Genomic DNA, 23624 nt, shown 5'->3' on the forward strand with positions numbered 1-23624 from the left:
TTGATTTTAAAGTTGGTGGGGACGTAACATCAGACCCAACATACATCATACATGAGTAGCCAACATACTCATAATTAACACAGCTTTTATATTATTAGCATCATAGCTGGGTGTATGTATCATCTTATTTTAATGTTAAAAATGAACTAGACCAATGATTCTGACAGAAAGCTCACCTGGGACCCAAACACACCCTTCACGATCATGACTGACAGACAAACAACACATTTCAGTTTGATTTGATTTATTCATTTATTATTTTTTGTGGATATTTCAGCTGACAGTTGCTTTATACATTCAGTTTAACAACATAAAGTTAAAGAGGGTAAACTTTATCATTCAACTGAACTGTGCTCGTATGTTTTAAACACTTTGGCTACCTGTTATTACTCCACACATGTATTAAATGTACGTTTTTGTGACATTTCTGTCACCTCCGCTCTCCGACTGCAGTAAACTGTCGTAAGGCGAGCGCAGAAGACGGCAGACGCGTGTGGAGCGCAGCACACGTGGTCGGTGTTTTGGTCAGAGAGTATCGAATTAATCCATGTAAAAACTCTCCTGTGTTGATGTGCTGAATATGTTACCTGTTATGGACAACGACGATAAAGCAGATGGTGATCGGAGAGGAGTTAAGCGCAAGATGGCTTTGTCCAGGTCAGTTACTATAGTCTAAACATATAAACAGGGTAAAATCTCAGTGATTGTGTAGGTCTGTTTACATCTGTGTCGTATTTCTGATAGCCTTGTGTAGCGTTACATTCAGCTAAAACATCTGTTTACAGTTACAAATAATATCAGCAACGTATAATTCTGTACCATAGTATATTTAACTTACCATGGTATTTACCATTCCATCGCTGTAAAAAATGAATACTGCGCAAATTACATTGCTATTATTGTATTCTGGACTTATTTATAATGCCATTTAACTTTATTTGTAATGGCATTTATAAAAAGCTGTATTTATTTATCGCTAAATTGCATATCTTCATTATAAATTGCATATGACTTCTTCAGCTGTGACGTTTGTGCGAATAAAGAGGCCAAATACAGATGTCCGAGCTGCATGAAACACACCTGCAGGTAACACACACACACACACACGCACACACACACACACACCTGGATGTAACTTTACTCAGGTTTATTGTGCACAATCAATGACAATGAATTTAATGATGTTGTCAAGTCATGCATCACCTCTGTTTATGATTTATTTAATATTTTAACATGTAATAGTATTTTATTATATTGCTATATTATTAAAATAAAATAAAAATACAGTGAACATGCATATTCATATATGTGACCCTGGACCACAAAACCAATCTTAAGTGTCAATTTTTTTAAAATTGAGATTTCTACATAATCTGAAAGCTGAATAAATAATCTTTCCATTGATGTATGGTTTGTTATGATCGGACAATATTTGTCTGAGATACAACTATTAGAAAATCTGGAATCTGAGGGAGCAAAAACATCTAAATATTGAGAAAATCTCCTTTAAAGTTGTTCAAATGAAGTTCTTAGCAATGCATATTACTAATCAAAAATTAAATTTGGATATATTTACGGTAGGACATTTACAAAATATCTTCATGGAACATGACTTTACTTAATATCCTAATAATTTTTGGCATAAAAGAAAATTTTTTGACCCATTCAATATATTGATGGCTATTGCTACAAATATTCTCCAGCGACTTAAGACTGGTTTTGTGCTCCAGGGACACATATTATAAATGCATTATTTTTATTATTTTTCATTACTATATATTATTTGATGTCTAATTATATTTCAATAAATATTAATAATAACTATATAAGTACTATAACTTTAAAATTATCAATTTAATAATAGCAAAATAATATTATTACCATCTAGTATTTAATATCTTAATAATGACAAGCAATTTATTGATGGCGTTTACTCTGTCAGTGTTAGTATTGTGATCAAACCTCTTTGAGACATAATAAGTTGACAAATTAATAACAGTATAACTTTCTTGAAGTGTGTATTTAGTGTTGTCTGGTTTCTGTGTAGTTTGGCCTGCGTCAAGCAGCACAAGATGGTGTCGGGATGCTGTGGTGCTCGGGACAAGACGGCGTTTGTCCCTCTCGCTGAATTGAATGAAATCAGCCTGCTCAGCGGTGAGTATCTGCTCCGTCTTTACAGAATCAGCTGAATGGATGTGATCACTGAGGTGCTGTCGTGTAGATTACAGGTTTCTGGAGGACACGGCTCGACTGTCACTGCAGTCCAACAGAGACGCCGTCCTGCTCCGCAGCCGTCGATACCCGAAGGAGGTGAGGCCTGTGAATATCTGTTCCTCATACAGACGTCAAAACCAGGTGCAAACATGGGCTCTGTTTCTTCCTGTCTTGAAGGGCATGTGGATGATCAAAAAAGCCAGAGCAGTCAAAGTCACCCTGAAGCTTCTGCCCAAAGTGTTCAGCAAACACCGGGAGAACCGCACCATCTTCAGAAGAGCGTAAGTCTTCGCTTCATTGATTTAACAGGGAAGAGTCCCAATATCTGTACCACATTCATGTAATGTCAAATATAAAAACATATTCAAGAAAATCTTGCATTTTTGGTTTAAGATAAATTCTAAGAACATAGTTTTTTTAAAGAAAATTCTAATAATTTTAAATGAAAAATTATATTAATACTAATTTAGTTTAAAATTATATTTTAATATCTATTTAATGTCTGTATATTCGTTTGTAATGTTATTAACATTGAATATAATTAATATAACAACATGAAATTACTATCTATTAATATTTAATTATTAAAGTGTGTGCGTCATCATGTAGTCATCTTATTTTCTTAAGAAAATCATTTAACAATTTTAATAATTAATTTAATAATTACAAAATAATAAGTAATTTAATTTATTAATATTTTAATAATAATTTAATATTTGGATATTTTATGTTTTTACTGAAGACTTGCTTATCAGATTAATGAAAAACATCTTACCATATTAATTATAATAAGCCGTAATAATCATAAGCACGCACACTATTTACATTGTGACTGTCTTGACGATAAGTTCAGCAAAAGATAAACACATTCTTAAGAAATGTTTTTGGGAATATCAAATATTCTTAATTTTAGTTAGAAAATAAGAATAAAATATATCTATAAAATAAATTAAAAAATAAAATATATTAAAAATTTACTTTTAGTTTTATTTAATTTTATTTTGTCTATCTGTATATCTGTTTATTTATATTTAATATTTTAATTTAATAGTAAAACAGTTTTGTTCATCAGAATGTCTTGTGAATCCGGCCCTTGTGCATTTACTGTATGCCATAAACATGCTGTGTTCGTGTTTCCCAGTTGTCTGTAGTTCTGCACTGAGGCACATGGTGGCGCTCTTGCTAAGTGCAGTCAGTACAGTGATGCTGATGGTTTGTTGAGGGTTTATGTCTCTGATGATAATTGGCATCTGCTTTGTTTCCGGCTGACCCATCCCGACCGTTTCTGCTTCTGCTCAATGGGATGCTGTTATTTAATTTGTGTTTTCCGTGTGACGGCACAGAGCTGGCAGAACAGTCTGTCAGACTGCGGGATCCTGGACCGTTCATAATTACTCTATGTTCTCTTTTAATAAGCGTAATTAATGTCATTGAAGAGGAGAAGGCGGTTAACTGAACACACCTCCCTTCATGGCATCACCACATTCCATATATGGAGGCAGAGTGGGCGCTGGTGATTGGCTGGCGGCGTTGCTGGGGTGTGTGTGATTGGCTGTAGTGAGCGAGGGCATTAGTAGTTGGCTGAATGCTTGTGATTGGTCGAGTGAGTTCCAGGAGCACTGTGATTGGCTGAATGGATTGCCGGGCTGCTTGTGCGTAGCTGTAGACAGCATGTGTAGTAATTAAGAATGTCAAAATTATTAGTATGTTGATAAAACATTTAAAAAAAAAAAAGTATTCTGTTGAAATATAGTATTTATTGGGGTGGTGATGGCGCAGTGGATAAGACACATGCCTTTGGTGTGAGAGACCCGGGTTCGAATCCACTGAGACACCAATGTGTCCCTGAGCAAGACACTTAACCCCTAGTTGCTCCAGAGGCGTGCGACCTCTGACATATATAGCAATTGTAAGTCGCTTTGGATAAAAGCGTCAGCTAAATGAATAAATGTAAATGTATTGACATTATATTTAGTAATATTTGGAGGATGATGGTGATTCCTTTTGTATCAAGTAGCATTTGCATTCAAATTCAATTTTACCATGAAATGGTGCCATGAATGTGGTTTAGTTTAATTATTTGTTGTTTGCTTGCTATATTACTGTTTCTGAACGGTAACAACAAATAATCAATGATTAATGAATCATCCACAACCCTAGCACAAATAGCCTGTATTATAATCACTAGGTACTTTTCACCTGTAATGATGAATAATCAGAGGAAAAACCTTCTGTTTCCACGTGTCAGGGTCATGTTGCACAAATCATGCAGAAATTATGAATCACTATATTGTTGACTTCATATTTCTGATGCCTTGTCCCATTTTTATAATTATTTAATGTAGTTGTTTTGGGACAAGTGGCAAGCTTTCAGACTTTTTGATCTGGCAGTCTGATCAATCTGTCAGCTTCCTGGAGTAAAGCACCATTTTTCAAAATCAGTGCATCTGGAAACGAGGTCGTCGTACCGGGTTCACAAAGCAAGAACTAAGAACAAAGTTTAGCATTTAATTGGCATCAAGTGTTTTGTTTCTCTGAAGTTTTGGATTTTCTGTACTTTGTGCTGTGTCCCGATGTAACGGAACTAGCGACAGATCTGTTCTTATGAATTGTGACGGAAATAATTTTTTCAAAAAAGAAAAAAGGCAGGGTGTTGGATGCATCCATTGGTTGCTGATTGGATGGCGGCAGATCTGAATGCAAGCTTGCACTTAATTATACAAAAGCGGCGGGGATTAAGCAAGCAAAGTGATTGAAGTCTGAAATACGGCATCATAGAGAAGTCTTATCAGTTCACTGGAAGGTCAAGTTATGATATTCTTGAAGTCATGATATTTTAATAAAAAACTTGCGAGGTAAAATTTGTAAAATAAATGAACAAACAAGTCAAATTAATAAGTTGAATCAATCACAGTAAGGTCAATAAAATTCCTTTCAAAGATAGGTGGGGTTAGTTTGCCATTTTGTGTCAGCTTTCTATTTCTATTTTTTCATACAGTAATCTATATCAGATGATCTTGCCCTTAACACTTCATCAAAACAGAGATTGGTTGTTTTACTTGTTAGTCATATGTTCTTTTATTAGTGGGCATGTCTTGACCAAAATGAGCTGCAATGTGGATCAGAACTTATTTGACTGAAAGCGAATGTCAAGGCCTATAGCAGTCTTAGCAGATGTTTATGTACAGTATGTGATGATCCGTATCTAATTACATTAGATATATTAGACACAGATGACATTAAACTGAATCTCATTCATGCACTGGTAAGACCGACAGAAGCAGGACAAATGCGGGAGAGAAATCAGTTTCAGAATGTACCAAGTACACAATATCAGAAGCAGATGTTCAGCAACTGAATATGGTTAGCGACACGCTGCGCTCGGGCCAGATACTCGCGGCTCGCCAGGGTCCGTCTGCGACAGATGTGCCGAGCGGCGGGCGTGATGCAGACGATAATGCCAAGAATGTCTCACTCTTTAAGTTTCATGAAAACGAACGCTCAGACGCATGTGGCGCGAACTTGACCGATCGCAGCGCGCCGCGTAGATTTTCTTGCGTTTGGGTCAAAGTTCACCGCTTCGGTTGTGTTTCAGGACGCTCCTTGTTGGCGTGCTGTTTACTGCTGGAACATGTGTTCTAGATGAAGTTTTACTGCCCCCAAATGAGTCTAAATCACTGTAAAGCTGTTGCGTGTGCTTCCTCAGGAGAATCGCTGTCAGCTCCTTAACAAGCCACTTAGCAGAATTCGCAAATTCTTTAGGAAATGATGAACAGCGTTCGTTTTGGCATCTCACGGGTGGAACACGGTGTCCTGTACTTGCTGGGTTTACAGTGGGGACACCAGGAATTTTTCCTGTCTGTGGCGTTGTTGGCGAATTTTCTTGTCCGCGGCTGCCATTGTGTTTTGCCATCACCTTGTGCGGTTGTAGCATCTGGCTTTTCTCTTTCACACCGTCGTTCTGTCAGACTGTAGTATCCTGGTCATATAGTTTTCTCTCTGTACTGGCACTGTTAGCTGCGTTTTGGACGCCGGTGTCGGCTTTTAGACGCTACGCAGATTCACCGCGCAACATCTGCCTGAGGTGAAGGGCCAGCGTGGCTTTTGAGCGCATACGTGCCGTTACCTTCGGGACGTCATGTTGAATGGCGAATTCATTACTGAACAGGATGCGTTGTTCGGTGACTGAGCGCCAGGACTCGCCTGTAGTCATGTTGCAGGTGTCATTACGCTGCTGTTGGATCGAGTCCTCGTGGGTTTTTGGGCCTTTTAACGTATTCGACTGTTACAGTACACTGCATTTTTTTTTACAGTTTTTAAAAGATACTGTGATTGTCATTTGCCTGTGCAAAAGTCACCAGCTCTATTCTAAAGTGCTTTGGGTGGTTGCCAGGGTGTTGCTATGCGGTTGCTAAGTTGTTCTGAGTGGCTATTATTAGTGTGTTCTGCGTGGTTGCCAGGGAGTTGCTTGGGTGTTGTTGATGGATGCTTTGATGTTCTTACTAAGATTTCTAAACAGTTGCTAGGGTGTTATGGTCTGTTTCCAGGGCGTTACTATGCCGTTCCAAATGTGTTCTTCTGATTGACTGGGATTGTGCTTCTGTGTGTTTACTGGGTGGTTGCTGGGATGCTTTAACTAAGCAGTTGCTAGGGTTTTTAGACCCCTATGAAATCCATTTTATTTTTTCCGAAATTCCATTTTTTTCCTGGTTTAATTATTCTAGACTCTGTTTTAATGGTTAAATTTTATTTTATTAATCAAAGATTTGCTGGTCTTGTCTTTCTCTCCTACACATGATTGACAGGACCCTGTATGTTATAGTCCTAAATGACCTCTAGTCGTTTAACCACCGCAGTGTCTTGCCTCCAATGGCAATGCGCACGATCTGTGTCAGTTGCAAGTAATATCTGAAGTAGTGGAGAGTGCAGGTGGAGATTGCAAGTGTTACTGTTATCTTTTTTTCTTGTCTGCATCACCTGGCTATTGTTGTGAAATGTTGAGATTCAATAAAACAAACAAAAAAGATTGCAAGTGATGTTACTTGTGGAAGTGCTGTCTGACAGTGCATGTCTGAAACAGGGTCAGAAATTAACTTCTCCATTAAGGGGCAATGTTTGCCCCCTGGAATTGATTTCCATGGGCATTTTTTACATTTGTGAGGGCAATTTTTGTAATCGCCATACTATGTTGTTTTTAATGCCAAAATACTTAAATTTACCTAATTACTTCAATCAATATTTTATACTGTTGTCAATACCAGTAGACTGTTTAAAATTGTATCTAAATTATACAAAGCAGGACCTCATAGGGGTGCAATATTATGATAAAAATCGTTATGAAAGAGTATAGCTCTCTATATTGTAATAATGTTTATTAATATCGATATAGAAAATGTTTTTTTGTTTTTGGTACGTCACATTCTGGCTTCACAGACAAGCATGTCAGTCCATGATGTTAGTCTAGTCTAGCACAAGTTATGCAACAACTCCCGTTATAATCACTGAAGCAGGTTTGCATTGCACAGCATCAGAAATATCAGGCCCTTCCTAACAGAGCATGCTGCAGCTTCTTGTCCAGGCCCTTGTCATTTCTAGACTGGACTACTGCAATGCTCTTCTAGCTGGACTTCCATCAAACACGATCAAACCTCTACAGATGATTCAGAATGCAGCGGCATGACTGGTCTTCAACGAGCCCAAAAGAGCCCATGTCACACCTCTATCTCCCTGCACTGGCTTCCAGTTGCAGCACGCATCAAGTTCAGGACACTGATGCTTGCATATAGAACGGCCACAGGCTCAGCACCCTCCTACTTCCACTCTCTTATGAGAATCTACATCCCCTCCAGAAGTCTGAGATCTGCCAGTGAGCGACGCCTAGTGGTACCATCACAGAGAGGCACAAAATCACTTTCCAGAACGTTTTCACTCACCGTTCCTGGCTGGTGGAATGAACATCCCACCCCTATCCGGAATGCTGAATCCCTCACAATCTTCAAGTGACACCTGAAAACTCAACTCTTCCGTCATCACTTGACTTCATCTTAAAAAAAAAAAAAAAACCTTTGCTTTCTTTCCTAAACCTCTGCCTGTCTAGCTAGTATTTACTCTTGAGTCTGAACAATGCCTGAAACTTTATATTGCAAGCACTCCCTCTGTCTATTTGCCTCTTTATAATGAATTGCTTGTTGTATTCCCCAATTGTAAGTCGCTTTGGATCAAAGTGTCTGCTAAATGAATAAATGTAAATGTACAAAATTAATCTTTTATTTACATCGTGTCTGCACTGTGTTGTTTATGATGAGGAAATCCGCAAGCGTGCACACTCACCACAGCTCCAGCGTTTTCAGCGCTGACTAATCAAAGTACCTCTGATTGGCCAATTCCTAAGTTCAACAGAAACGTGTGATTATTTATCAGGTTCAACGCTGCACAAAACAGCGTGTAAAAGCAGTTATGCAGTGTCTAAATGTAATTCCATGAATTGACACTTCATTCATTTTAGGGCTGCAACAACTAATCGATAAAATCGATTATTATCGATTATGAAAATCATCGACAACGATTCTCATTATCGATTAATCGGGTCTGCCCACAGTGTACGTCCAACTTCAGCTGGTTAGTCAAATTACGGCACTGAATAATGCATTTCTATGGACAAAATGCATCTAAAAATAGTGGAGGAAACAGAATGAGATTCTGCCGGAGAAGCACGTGATCCAAGCTGCCCAAAACATGATAATTCTTTATTTTAAGCTTTAAGTTAATGCATAACAGTAATGGCTTGCCCTGTCAGGCGCTTTGACAGATGCGTGTGCGTCCTCAGCGCAAAAACGTTCAGTTTACGGTCATATCCTTATCTATAAATGCCACATTCACGCGAGCATTTCCATTTTTGCATAAAGGTCCGTCCTGACAGTCTGTGTTAAGTTTAAAATACCGAATGAGCGCCAGCGCCGGCGCGGCGGGCGCGCGCACGCGCGTCAGACGGACAGAACACAGTAGAGAGGGAGACAATTAATAGGCTTTTCAGCGCAAACATATCCATTGTGCTGAATTATCTGTTGTTGAAAGTTAATTTAAGGTTTAAAATCAATTAAAATATTTTATGAGAGTAGGAACTTTAAAGGGATAACCGCGTGTAATTGTCTGTCTGAATATAAACATGAGACGCTCCATAACGGCCTTTTACAGGATAAAGAAATGACGAGGTGACTGTGATCAAAGTAGTTCCTGCAGAACATTACTCTTACCTGTTGGTTAACACTGAGTTTGTGTTTTTATTCCTCTTTATTATTATCTTTATTATTTTAATTTTTAATAGAGGTTTAAACTATATTCAATTTTTACAATGCTTAACAAATTTATGTAAGTTTAACAATGTGTTTATGTAAGGTTTGTGCCACTGCTGCTCTAAAGTAACAGTATTGGTGATAGCCAAAATCATTTTTCGGCTTTCTGTACTGGTTAGTACTCCAATATGTGTAAGCTCTTTAGTAACAGTAGTAGGCTATTTTTAATGCTATAATATCATTATTGCTGTTATCTATGAAAGAAAACCAGAGCACTTATTTTTTCTTGTATTTTTTATTTGAGTATTTTTTTTTCGCGATACCCAATTGCAGTCAAAAAGTACATAAACAATACCAGCAAGAATGCAAGCTGTTATGAGGCCATTTTTTATTATTATGTCTAATAAATGACAATAACATTTTTAAATTTAAACAAATTTTTGACAAATTTCTAAAATATGTTTTCTCTTTATTATGATAAGTGGTCTAATAAATTAAGCACTGTATGTTTTCATAGCATTCAGTTGTCACGTTTGTTTGAAGGACATTGGGCAGAATGTGGAATAGTGTTTTTTTTGGTCAATATTTTTTTAATCCGATTAATCGATTAATCGAACGAATAATCGGCCAACTAATCGATTATCAAAATAATCGTTAGTTGCAGCCCTAATTCATTTTCACATTTCATTTTAATCGCGACAGCCGTAATACATTGTTTAATTGTGCAGGGACATTTGCCACTTTGTATTGAAGTTATGGGGCATTTTTGCCACAAGCCCTCCTTAATTTCCAACCCTGGTCTGAGAGTGCGTGTGCTTGTCTGCAGCCAAGCCTGTTGGCTCTGATTGAACCTGAACTCTGCTATTCGTTGTTTAGATTGAGTAACCTTTTGTGTTCTGCATTGAGTAAAACTCGATGCAAACTTTTGTGTTTCGGAAGCAGTACAGAACATCACAAGCCATTTAATGCAAGACTTAAATTTGCCACAAACTCTCCAGACTGGGCTAAAACAAAGTCATTTGAGCTCTTGGATCTGTGTTGATAACTCTGTTCCTCAAGTATCTTTACATTACTCAATGTCCTTTGGCTTCAGTAACATGGACAGCCTGAGAAATGATCTGGATGTGATCGATCAGTTGGAGCTCTAGCTGAGGGCTAACCAGGTGCTGTGAAAGCTAAGACAGAGCTTTATGATTTTTCCTCGCCGAGGGCCTACAACAGGTGAATGAACAGGATGACCTGAGCTCATCTCTGAAGAATCCTGATCTCCTTCTGTATTCCAGCACCATTATGAACAACCTGTTGCATGGTGATTAGACCGCTTACCTGTGTTCGTTTTATATTTTGTGCGTCCACATTTTGGAGCCTCTAAACAAAAATATCTAAGCAATATCTAAAAATATCTTGAATCAAGATATTTTGAATTGACACGCAAAGTGATATAGGATAAGAAGCCTTGTTTTCTGAGAAATTAAACAAAATTAGGGGATCAGAAATAAATACATATTTCCAAGGGAATTCGGGTTTATTTTTCTGACTCCATTGGCAGATATTTTTGTCTTGGTGACAGGATCATCCAGTATAGAAGAAACTACAGACATACATAGGAATTAGGTAATAAAAATGGAATATAACATAATATTATTAAAATATATAAATATTTCAGTATAGTACAGTAATACAAATATAGATTTATGAATGCACAGGTGTACTGTTTAAGATCTTATACAGATGTACAATTCTTAGAAATGTTATTGTTGTTAATGTAAAAAATTGTATGCAGTGCAACTGCAATTATTATATCATATTTCACTCCTAATAGTCTTATTTATAAATGCAATCTATCTCAGAAAAACAGTCATGATTGATAATACTGTCTAAAATGTAAGGCACCTAATATTAACTACTACTTTACTGAACTGTTCTATGAATACAGTATTACATTACAAACATGCTGCTGATATTCAGGAAAACAGTTGAAGTGTTTCTATCATCTTTTTACTCACAGAGATATATTACAATTTAGACATGATCAAACACTTGGTTTTTATAGGTTTCGATTTAATGTTAAAGTAAAAAAAAATGTTAATTACTCACGTTATTTTATGATATTCACATAAGCATACAACATAAGTGAATATTACAAAAGGCAAGCAAATATGGCATTTAACCCAATAAAAAGGTTTAAAATAATGTTAAAAAAAAACACAAGGCAACCAATTGCATTCAGCGAAACTCTTTATTGAATTTCGTGAATGCACTCTTTACTGAAACTCACTTAGCCTCCTACATGGAGAGAAAGATAGCAGAAAGTCTAAAAACTTAAAAATATATGACAACTAGCATCTGGTTATGGTCGGTATTGATGGTTTTCACGTGATGTCACACCCTTATACACTGTAAAAGAAAATCCGTAAAATTTACGGTAAAAAACTGGCAGCTGTGGTCGCCGGAATTCTACCGTAAAAAATACGGTAACAACATTTACGGTTTTAACTTAAATTTACAGTTAAATACCAGAATTTCATTAACTGATTAAATACACTGATAATGCAGGTGGTGATGAGAAAGTCACGAAATAATAACATATAGAAGGTGCAGAGTGTCATTCACACAAGCACTAAACACCATGATGAGACTCATTAAACTGAAATATGCAATAAGCATTAATTTAACAACATTAGATGCAACATACAACCCTAATAAACATAACTGATAAGAAACAAATTAAGAAACATAGTTATTTCAAAGAAAAAACATCAATTTCAAACAAAAGTTGAAATGCAACGCAGGGAATTCTGGGAACGTCAGTTTAAGTTCCTGTAAATTTTACAGGAACTTACCGTTAACCATTTAACAGGTTTTTACTGTAGCATTTTCACAGTTTTTACCGTTAAAATCATGGGCATTTTTTACAGTGTAGGAACGCCAACCTGGAGGGCAAAACGCAGCTTTGCTCCACTGACCGACAGTTATTTTTACGCAGATTGCATTTAGTAGTAAATGTAGTAAAACACAGATATTAAAAGGCGAAATTCAGTAAACACCTTATTGATGATGTATATTTTGTACAGGCAATCAGATGAAGCCAGAATATAAACACAAAGTGCAAAGTTTCACATTAAATGGTTTCTCATAGAAAACACTGAACATTAAGCGGATTGCGTTCATATTCTGGCCTCTTCTGCTTGCCTATGTAAACAATGCATCATTAATATGGTGCTTACTGAATTAGATCTTTTAATAATACTGCTTTAAATATATTAAGGCACTTTAAGTGTTTTTACAACGTTTTGTCGCACTGTTTAATGATTGAAATATTGCCGCGGGGTCTTAATATGGATTGCAAATGGCCAAAACTTGCATTTTGTTTACACATACCTTTGTCTTATTCTTTTGAGAGGTGATCTAAATATTTATGGCTGGGAAACAGATGGAAAATTGACAGGCTTGGATGTTTTGCCCTCCAAGTCTTCGAGCCGGTCACATGACTTAAAACTACGCATTAAGGTGTTTCTTATGCTAACTGTAATTATAGTTGAACTGTCTATTATCTAACGATAAACATTAACTGTGACATGCTTTGTGAAATACCACTTCTGGACAGATTTCCTGGAGGTCAACTAAGGTGTTAAAATGTCAAAAAATGCAGCAATTTCTTCAATTTACCAGCAAGCGTCCTTGAAGCGCTGAAATGAATGGGCTTCAGTGCTGAAACTATCGGTTGTTTGGAACCATTGGCTGCTCCATGACACACTTTACTTCCGCATTCCTCAGTTCCTATGGAAGCCTATGGGAGTCTCGCAACTCCCATAGGCTCTGGCTGTCTCCAGGGCGTTACTATACAGTTGCTAAGGTGTTCTGATTGATCGTTAACATGTTGCTGTGTGGTTGCTGGGGTGTTCTTGATGAGTGCAAACTTAAATATGTACTTCTGGGTTTTCATTCACTGTTTTAAAGCACATTTTTAAAACTCGAATAAAAAGAAGATAAAACATTTAACAGCAGTGGGTTCAACACTTTTGAGGTTGTTTCTTGAACTATGTCAGCTGCTCATGAGTCTCTGTCCTAAATGGTCAAAACACATCATAAAGTGCGTTTCTCGATAGCTTATTTCTATACGAATATGAAGTTATTCCATTCAGATTTTAGTTAGTGATGCTTGACTTAGCAAATATTAATAATAAGTAACCGTGCTGTTTCTTCTCTCTCGGATAAGCATGTTCACAAGGGTTTTAACGAATTTCAATACCTTAAAATCATATCGAATGTTTTTTTTGTAAGCGCTCTTTAAATTCTCAAGCTCGTTATAGCAGGATGGGTTCTGATTTGGTGTCAATGTTTGTATCGTTCATCAGCTGGAAAAAATCGTTCTGAAAGTGATTGCAAGGATATCGTTTCTCTGTGCCTTTAGCATTATAGCTGTGGTGTGGACTGTGCTATTCTTTAATATTGAGAACGATTTTTACAAGTATATCTTTATAGTTATCGTCCTTGGTGTGAATGGGCCTTTAACCTGCTAGATTTCTCAGACACAGATTACATAGTTTTGCCTCCATTGGTGGATATTTGATTTCATTTAAATCGTAAACTTAATTTTAATAAATTTCCCAGCAAATAAGAATGATATATTATGATATTTGGATCCTAATTTAAAGTATCTTGATTTAAGAGCGTTTAGTCATTTCTACTAGAAAGAAAGCCGAAAATGTTGAGGAAGAAAATTCCTTTTTCCATTAGAGCAAAAAAAAAGTTTCCATAACAATGCCTTTGCACCTGGTATTCCAGGTCTTTTCCGCCACGCCTCCACCCTGAGCTCCAGCGGCCTGCCAAGCCCGAGCAAACCCATAAATTCCTTTGCCTGGAGGGAGTGTCTTTACACCTGCGAAAGAAACCCTCCTCCACCGCGGCGCACCGACCAAACCTCCGCCCCGACCTGCTGCCCACCTCAGGCTGGAAATGCAGTCCAAACTCTCCTGCCAGAACCTCTGTATCTGATCTCGCATCTGAAGAATGTGTTTCGGAGGAGCTGATAAAATGTTCTGATTGTGTAACAGTGCCATCTGGTTTGGTGTGCATGCTCAAGTCCTGGCGGAGGCTCTTTCTGGGATTGGCACACGGGGTTGAATGGAAGCAGATGAGTTGGTGGATGATGGGCATGTCAGTGATTCTTCTCATCTTAGTCATGTGATTTGTGACATTTGTAGCATACAAGTTTTTTATTCCACCTTTGCAACATTTTGACTCATGCAAAGTTAAACAAGAGACATGTCATGTTAACAGCTCATCAAACAAACAGTCATGGTGTAAAAATCTGCCGGATGAGCTGCGTTCAGTGCAACAGTCTGATTGCAGAATTAAAATTCTTTGCTTCCCCCCTTTTCTATTCAAAATAAATACTTACCATAAGCTCTTAGGTTTTTAATCGATATAGATGTACTTCATTTTTTTAAAAATAGTTTAATTGTAGATAAAGAACTACACTACTCCTGATCCTGCAGACAAAGACAAATGTGTGTGTGTACAGTTGAAGTCGAAAGTTTACATACACCATGCAGAAACTGCAAAATGTTGATTATTTTACCAAAATAAGAGGGATCATACAAATGCATGTTATTGTTTATTTAGTACTGACCTGAATGAGATATTTCACATAAAAGATGTTCACATATAGTCCACACGAGAAAATAATAGTTGAATTTATAAAAATGACCCCGTTCAAAAGTTTTCATCCCCTTGATTCTTAATACTGTGTTGTTACCTGAACGATCCACAGCTGTGTTTGTTTAGTGATAGATGTTCATGAGTCCCTTGTTTGTCCTGAACAGATAAACTGTCTGCTGTTCTTCAGAAAAATCCTTCAGCTCCCACAAATTCGTGAAAACTTTGTTTTGAATTTGAAGATCAGGGTAAATTGAACTTATTTTGTCTTCTGGGAAACATTTAAACGTTTTCTGTAGCTTCTGAAGGGCAGTACTAAATGAAGAAAAAATATGATACTTAGGCAAAATAAGAAAAATTCGGTTCAAAAGTTTTCACCCGCTCAACTGCGTTGCGAAGCAGATCTCACGGCTTATTGCTTCACCCTGAATTGGATAAACTGCAGTGAGGCTTCAGCAGATGCGACTGGCATCCACGCGCCCGACAGAGGCACGATCACAGCACTCCTGGGGCTTGTATTTCTTCTGTTCATCCTCACATTGAAGCCGAACAGCGCCAGGATCACGCTGACAGAGCCAAGCTTGACTCAATCGAAGACGTGTTGCATTAAGAGTATAAAACTCTTAGCAGCAGCTGTGAAGCAGTCAAAGTGGTTTCATGTTCTTTGGATCTTGTAAAGAAAGCCTTTATTTTTTTGTCTGTGCTCCAGATCCGCAGCTCAGCTCCAGGCTTTCAGCCAGCTGAATTGTCGTCATCATAACCGTAATGCCCAGCATCGATTCGCTCCCTCCAAATGCACACCTTCTCGATTACATTAGCAACGCTGGCCCATCGAAGCACCAACATGTTGTTCCAGTAAATAGTGACGTTTGATGCCAGACAGGCCTGTGCTACTGTCCACCATTTACTGTCGTACATACTGATGCCATCAGAGTTTCATTACTGGAAAACACATTTGCTGTTGGCCGTCAAACTGAGTTTCTAGGAACAAAACAACGGCCTTTCTGTTAGAACATCTAGTCATCTATGAGTTCAGTGCATCTCATCGATCTGATTATTGCTCTGATGTGAGTCAGTCACTCCGGAGCTGGACATATAGTGTGGTATGAGGTCCGGATGGTGTTCTGGGAAGCGTCACTCAGTTTTCTTGTTTTGTTCCTGCAGGGAAGGACGATTCTACTGGCATCTGAAGATCCATTTTCCTCAGAGCGATGCGGTTTATTCAGAGAGGTATCTTTTCTTCTCTACTGTTTTGGTGTTTTATTTGTGTTTATTTGGCGCTTTGAGGATTCTGTGATTTCTGTGATGCAGAAAAAATGAAAAAAATAAAAATTCATATGGCTCTAAAAATGTATTTTGTTCAATTTATTATACATGCTTTTTGGTTGTTCAAAAATGTAATTGTTAGCGTTTTATGAATTATGAATCCAGAAAAATTAGATATGTATTTCATATGGCCCAAAAAAATATATTTAAAAAAAGTAAATAATAAATTTAAACTTTTTAACTGTTAATTTTAATTGTTAAAGTTTTATTAATTCAATTGATAATGCATGCTTTAAGCCATTGAAGCAGAATTCAATTAAGATGGAAAACATAAAATTTGGGAAAAAATAAAATACTTTATAGTTGTGCCCCAAAATGTTATTTTTGTTAAACGTTTAATTAATACATTTTAATTAATAATTAAAAAATTATTTTAGTAATCAATTAAATTCAACCAACTAATTAATTCAACCATTAAAATGGAATAAAACTGGGATTTGGGAAAAATAAAACGCATAATGTCATGACAAGTTCATCTAAAATGAAAAATCCTTAAGTATTCACTCTCTCAACCATCATAACGACCTTTATATCATTCCAAATCCATGAAATCCTAGATGTTTTGAAGAACAGTAACCAAGATCTCTAAAATAAAAATTTAAAAAAACATCTCCGGCTGTAAATCAGTGAGTAGTTCATTATATAACTGGCAAGCAGAATGGGAAAAATGTCAAAATGACAAATGATTTGAAATAAATTGTGAAATGTGAAATCCAGACATGACTAAGTTGTATATAGAAGGTTTACGATAAGCCATATTAGACTCATGGGCATTTATTGATTTTTCTGGTCTGCCCAATTTTTATTATCGTGAGACAGTGATTTTTAAATTAGATGGACCCAAAAGTTTGTAAGATGGACCCAATTTTTTCTTAATTATATAAAATATATTAGAAAAATCTATATAAAATCTGTATCTGCCATGCAGTAGCCTGTGAAGCTGATATGGCAATACATTTAAATACAACGAACAACAACAACCGAAAAGTGCTGTGAACTATTGAATGAAACAGAGTTGCATGATGTTTGTCCTCTAAGGCCAGGGCTGTACAGTGCAACCATTTCGACTGAATTTGTGACTGAAACTAGTGCGTGCGACTATGAAACATATTTAGGAGCACCAGTGGACTGACCCGATCAGCATATTTGTGTTTGTGCTGAGGGAGCTTTAAAGGTTTCTACAGTACTTATTGCAGCGTTGAGTAATGTATCACAGACGTATTCTCTCATTATAACAAAACAAGTGTAGAGCTTCATTGATTATAATGGAGTTTTGTGAGATCACGATGAACTAAGATGAGTGACAGCTTTTAATGATTATTAAGGGAGTTTAAAAATGTGATATTGATTTAATACAACAGTTCATTAAACAAGAAGTTTCTGTCATCTTTTCTGTTATTTAAATCATTTAATATTTCTACATTCAAAATTGTATATTTAAAACATTAACCTCAACCTGAATGTATGAATTTAATTGCACTTATGCAACCTCTGAGCCTCATTAAACATCTGAAAATACACCTACAAGCCACTTGTGTTCTTCTGTGCCACCTCTGTAGTACACATTTATTTCTTAAATACCGATTTCAATTGATTGGTATCTTATTCTACTTCTTATCCTACTTGTTTTTATTCTGGTGTTTTAATTAGAAATGATAAAAAGCTTATAATATATTTTTTTGAATTTGAAATAAATTAGATTAGATTCAACCTTATTGTCATTTATGCAGAGTACAAGTACAGAGCTAATGAAATGCAGTTAGCATCTAACCAGAAGTGCAAGAATATAGTGTTTTATATACATATAAGTGCAGAGTAAATGAAGATATGATTTACAGAATGTACAGTGGAATTGCTATATACAGTATTGAGCAGAGTATATACAGAATATAAATAGGAATGCAATGTAGGGATTGTATGTACATTATGAACAGAGCAATGTGGGATTATATATACACATTATGAACAGCAGAGACGTGAGAACAGTGGTAATAAATAAATAAATACAGCTGGATGAGTGTGTGCAAGTATTGATAGAACAATGTATTCTATGCAGAATAACAGTAGTGCAATATTTTATAGAAATAGTTTACTGTGCTTGTACAGTAACAACTTTAGACAGTTTATATTGTAATAACTTTAACAATGTGCAGTCTGTGCAATATATGAGTAGTGCAAATGCATGTGTGTAAAGTACTGTGACCAGTGCAGTAATAAGCAGGTGCAGGTTAGATTGGTGGTGTGGCGTTCAGAAGTGTCACAGCCTCGGGGAAGAAGCTCTTCCTGAGCCTACTAGTGCGAGAGCGTAGACACCTGTAACGCCTGCCGGATGGAAGGAGGGTGAAGAGTCCATGGTTCGGGTGAGAGGCATCCTTGATGATGTTTCTTGCCCTGCCCAGACAGCGCTTATAATAAATGTTCTCAATGGAAGTTAACTGGGTGCCGGTGATCCGTTGAGCAGTTTTCACCACCCGCTGGAGTGCTTTGCGGTCAGATGCGGAGCAATTGCTGTACCATACTGAGATGCAGTTCGTGAGTATGCTCTCAATGGTACAGCGGTAGAATTCCACAAGGATTCAGGTGAACTTTCTTAAGGCTCCTTAAGAAGTAAAGGCGCTGCTGTGCCTTTTTGACCAGAGTGGAGGTGTTATGGGACCAGGTGAGGTCATCAGAGATGTGGATGCCAAGGAACTTGAAACTCGACACACGCTCCACTACAGCTCCGTTGATGTAGATGGGTGTGTGTGCATGACTCCTAGTCCGCCTGAAGTCCACAATGATCTCCTTTGTCTTCTGGGTGTTTAGCTGTAGATTGTTGGTGGCACACCACACAGCCAGGTGCTGCACCTCATCCCTGTAGGCTGATTTATCGTCATCTTTGATCAGACCTACCACCGTGGTGTCATCTGCAAATTTGATTATGGTGTTGGAGCCATAAACAGGAACACAGTCATGGGTGAAGAGGGAGTACAGGAGAGGGCTCAGTACGCAGCCCTGTGGCACGCCGGTGTTCAGGGTGATGATGGAGGAGGAGAGGTTATCTAACTTAACGGACTGAGGTCTGTTAGTCAGAAAATCTAGAATCCAATTGCAGATGGGTGTGCTGATTCCAAGCTGGCTGAGCTTGGAGATCAGCTTGGAGGGGATTACTGTATTAAATGCAGAACTGAAATCTATGAACAGCATTCTCACATGTGTGTTTTGACTGTCCAGGTGGGTGAGGGCAGAGTGAAGTGCTGTTGAGATGGCGTCCTCTGTTGACCTATTGTGGCGATAGGCAAATTGGAATGGGTCTAGTGTAGCAGGGAGACAAGATTTTAAGTGGGATGCAACCAGTTTCTCAAAACACTTGGCAATGATGGGGGGGACATACTTTTGACATACTTTTAATAAATGCCATTACAAAGGTAAAAACAAAATTCTCTGTAATTCACTTTAAGGAGTCAAATATCACCTCGTAATGGGAAGGTTCATTTTTGATTATTGATTTGAAGGTGCTCCTAAATTTTTTAAATTAGAAGCACAAGCGCTCCTAAAAAGAAAAGTAAGCGTAGAGCCCTGTCTAAGGGTGGATTTTCATTTTAGGGTGCGCTCTTTATTTTAATTGGTGTTTTGTTTGTTTTCATTATTTGATTTTCTCTTTCCTCAGGTGTCCTGATAATCAGCAGCTCGATCAGATTCTCAACGATTACATTCATCCCTCACAATCAGATCCTGTCAAACGGCAAAAGTACGTATCATCCCGTCAAACATCAATGCCACATTTATCCGACTCTTGCTTTATCTTGTGTTGGTAACGAGCCTCCACAGGCTTTCATGGGTGCGGTTGCCAGATTTCAGATTTATTTTACTTGATCTTCCCAAACTGGCGACCTTGAGCACACTTTACTACAATAAAACAAACTTCTTATATGCTGGATTTTAGCGATCTCCATTGAGATATTCTGCTCAAATTAAAGTTTCTTATAGCCAGTCTGTGTTTTCAACATTTGCTAAATCTACAGACAAATCCTCTAAATCTAAACTCTAACCTTTTGCCGTTTCATGTTTGGTATCCGCTATTTTTGACCAAAGCAATATTACAGCGACCAAAGACTCGTTTTGTTCAGTGATGTGTTGTTTATGTTTGGAGGCCTGCTTTGCAGACCGCGCTCTTGAAGGGTTGCCATGTCCACTTATTATAAGCGTCACTTATTAAAGCACAGATTTATCTGCCTAAAATCGGTATCGGTCAATAAAAGCAGTGATCTACACTATCGACCATCAGCAGATTGTTTATGAACAGTATTATTTAGCTTTAAAACACTATATGGAGCTTATTTACGATGTATTATATGTGTTTGAATAAATCGGTCATGAAGACGAGGTTTTATGAAAAGTACCTAAAGTGCAATTGAGTTGTAAACAATTGTTTTTATTTAAGTGTGATTATTTTATATGAAAATGTGTTGTTCATTTGAACCTCTAATGTACCAAATGAGAGGGCTGTCTATAGTTTACAGCATTAGTTGGGAGAGATTTTCTTTCCCTTCAGAAAGCTAAACTGTCGCTATTGGCAGATATCATTCTGAATAATCGGTTATTGTTATCGGCTGAGAAAAGTATCGGCGCATCCCTATTTAAGCGTCTTTGGGCTCATAAAGTGATCCACTTTATGCAGTTAATAAAGTAGACAGATGCAGATTATAATATTTTGATATGTGGCATATTTCCAAGGTAACGTTTTTGGATATGTTTATTTTGTGCTTTGTTTTTTTTAGTAACATCTGGCAACCCTAACGAGTCAAAACACACCTCGTTCACTGTGATTTCACAACTCTAATGCACATGTAAATATATCATTAACAACTAGTTGTTCAGTTTGGTTCTACACACACTATGTAGAATTTCTACAAATGCGGTTGCCACTACCGGAAACAGTCTGAAGTTAATTTGATTGTAATGCAGTTGTCACTCCATGAATGATTGAATGGTATGCATACAGAACTAGATTAAACACTAATAGATGAATTGACCACTGAATTTAGCTGCAGCACATACAGGGCCTTGTTCACCTGTTGAGCTTGCCATCGAACAAGCTCCGACTGCAGAAATATGCACACGTGTCGACGATGACAAACGGTGAATTACCGCTGAGCTGACGTCTGATCGTGGCGTGTGACATGTTCACATTTCTTGATCGTCTGCTTTTCATTTCGGATGTTTAATGTGATCTCTATGACTTTTTATGACTGAATTGTGGCGTAAGTGCAGCATTGTCAGTCAGTGAGATTGCGTCTGGCCCTTTTTGGCGGTTTATTGATGTCAGACTCGCAGGGAAAACTGGGACAGATTCATTTTTTTACTTTTCCACAAAATGCAGTAATGACTTGACAATTTACGTAATTAAGTGGAGCATATTCTCTGTATTGTTTCTTCATGGAACGGTTTTTGGGCCATTTGGATCAGCACATCATAATTATGGCTTGCAGATCAACAAAACGTCTGTAAATGCAGAAACGAAGCTGCGGTTTGGAGTTAGAAATAAACTCTTTACTGTGTGATAATAGGCCACGAAATCAACAGTAGAATAGAGTAGGGCGTCTCTTGCTCTTAAATCCAGGCATCTTTCAGGGAGGGTTTGATAGTTGTGTAAATTATTGTGAAAAGGAATGCTGACGTTCAAAAGACTTTTACCCCGGAGATCAGTGCTGATTCATATTTTTCCATTATAGAAACTCATTAAGCATGTACAAACGAGTCGATTAAAGAGGTGGAATATTATCTTTAAAGGAATAGTTCACCCAGAAACTATCATTTGCTGAACGTTTATTCCTACTCGGGCCATCCAAGATTAGGAAGAGTTTGTTTCTTCATCAGGTTTGTAGAAATGTGTCTCTGCATCAGTGTCTCAGCAATGGATGCTCTGCAGTGAATGGGTGCCGTCAGAATGAGAGTCCAAACAGCTGATAAAAACATCACAATAATCCACACCACTCCAGTCCATCAGTTAACATCTGGAGAAGACAAAAGAAACAATTCTATCATTAAGATGTTTTTAACTCAAATACGAGTCCGTAACTCATAATAATGCTTCCTCCAGTGGAAAAGTGTTCTGGTCTGAATCAGGAGAGAAATCTGCACATCTTAATGATGGATTTGTTTCTTAAAAAACAAAAAAACAACACTAGAATTTCTGAAAAAATAAAACATTTAATAGGGCCCTATTATTGTTAAATTTGTGTAAGTATTTAATTATTACCTTTTTATAAATTCAGTTGATTATATATTGTTTTTGGTTAATATAATTTAATTAAACCATTAAAATGGAATCCAGAAAAATTAAAATGGAAAACATAATTTTTGTTAAATTGTTCAAATTTAATTTTTTTAATTTGTTAGACATGCTTTTTGATTATTAAAATTGAATCCAAAAAAATAAAACTGAAAAAAACTGACTTTATGAAAAAATAAGACCCTAAAAATTTAATTTTGGTTAAACTTTGAGTTAACTATTGTTTAATTGTACAGGTTTGCAGTTACTTCTTGTTATTCAGAAATTTAAAAAAAAAAAAAAAGGAATTTTGGATTTTGTCTTTTTTTGTCTCAAGACATTAACTGATGGACTGGAGTGGTGTGTATTACTGTGATGTTTTTATCAGCTGTTTGGACTCTCATTCTGTCGGCACCCATTCACATCCATTGCTGAGCAATGGCATTTCTCCAAATCTGACGAAGAAACAAACTCGTCTACATCTTGGATGACCTCACTGAGGGTGAGGACACTGTCAGCAAACTAACAAATCTCTACCGATCTTAAAAGCCTCTTAATTGTAGCTAATTGTGTTTAGAAAACATCCAACAAACCAAATCAGCTGAACTTCTCCTAAACGGTCTCACATGTTCTCGTCTCCTGACGGACAGCGGGGGGGGTTCGAATGATTCAGCATCACGTCCAAACCTTTCTCCCTCGTCTCTGTTTGTTACGCAACATCGAGAGCAGCGACTGGATTGTTTATATTTCAGGAATCATCTGTCAGAACATGTTCCACGCTTCCATCTAAATGCCTTTGTGTGTTTTGGAGCAAATCTGAACCTGTGAGCGCTGTCAGCTTCGGCTCTGCTCCGTCTGCGTGTGTTTCAAATGAACGA

At 37.2% G+C, this 23624-nt stretch overlaps 1 protein-coding gene across 2 annotated transcripts in view; it reads left to right on the top strand.

Annotated features, from left to right (window-relative positions):
* The first annotated feature begins 459 nt into the window (after window positions 1–459).
* znhit6 (zinc finger HIT-type containing 6) overlaps window positions 460–23624 on the top strand; it is a 36986-nt gene continuing 13821 nt past the window's right edge. The window contains exons 1-7 of one of the 2 annotated variants that reach the window (XM_079400733.1): window positions 460–657; window positions 1021–1086; window positions 2048–2154; window positions 2222–2310; window positions 2392–2495; window positions 16332–16397; window positions 20143–20223. In XM_079400733.1, coding sequence (XP_079256859.1) covers window positions 581–657; window positions 1021–1086; window positions 2048–2154; window positions 2222–2310; window positions 2392–2495; window positions 16332–16397; window positions 20143–20223 — 590 coding nt within the window. In that variant the 5' untranslated portion in view covers window positions 460–580. The remainder of the gene's footprint in view (window positions 658–1020; window positions 1087–2047; window positions 2155–2221; window positions 2311–2391; window positions 2496–16331; window positions 16398–20142; window positions 20224–23624) is intronic. The other variant, XM_079400734.1, reaches the window with a different exon arrangement.

This window comes from Barbus barbus, assembly GCF_936440315.1.
Source record: "Barbus barbus genome assembly, chromosome: 40".
NCBI lineage: Eukaryota > Metazoa > Chordata > Actinopteri > Cypriniformes > Cyprinidae > Barbus > Barbus barbus.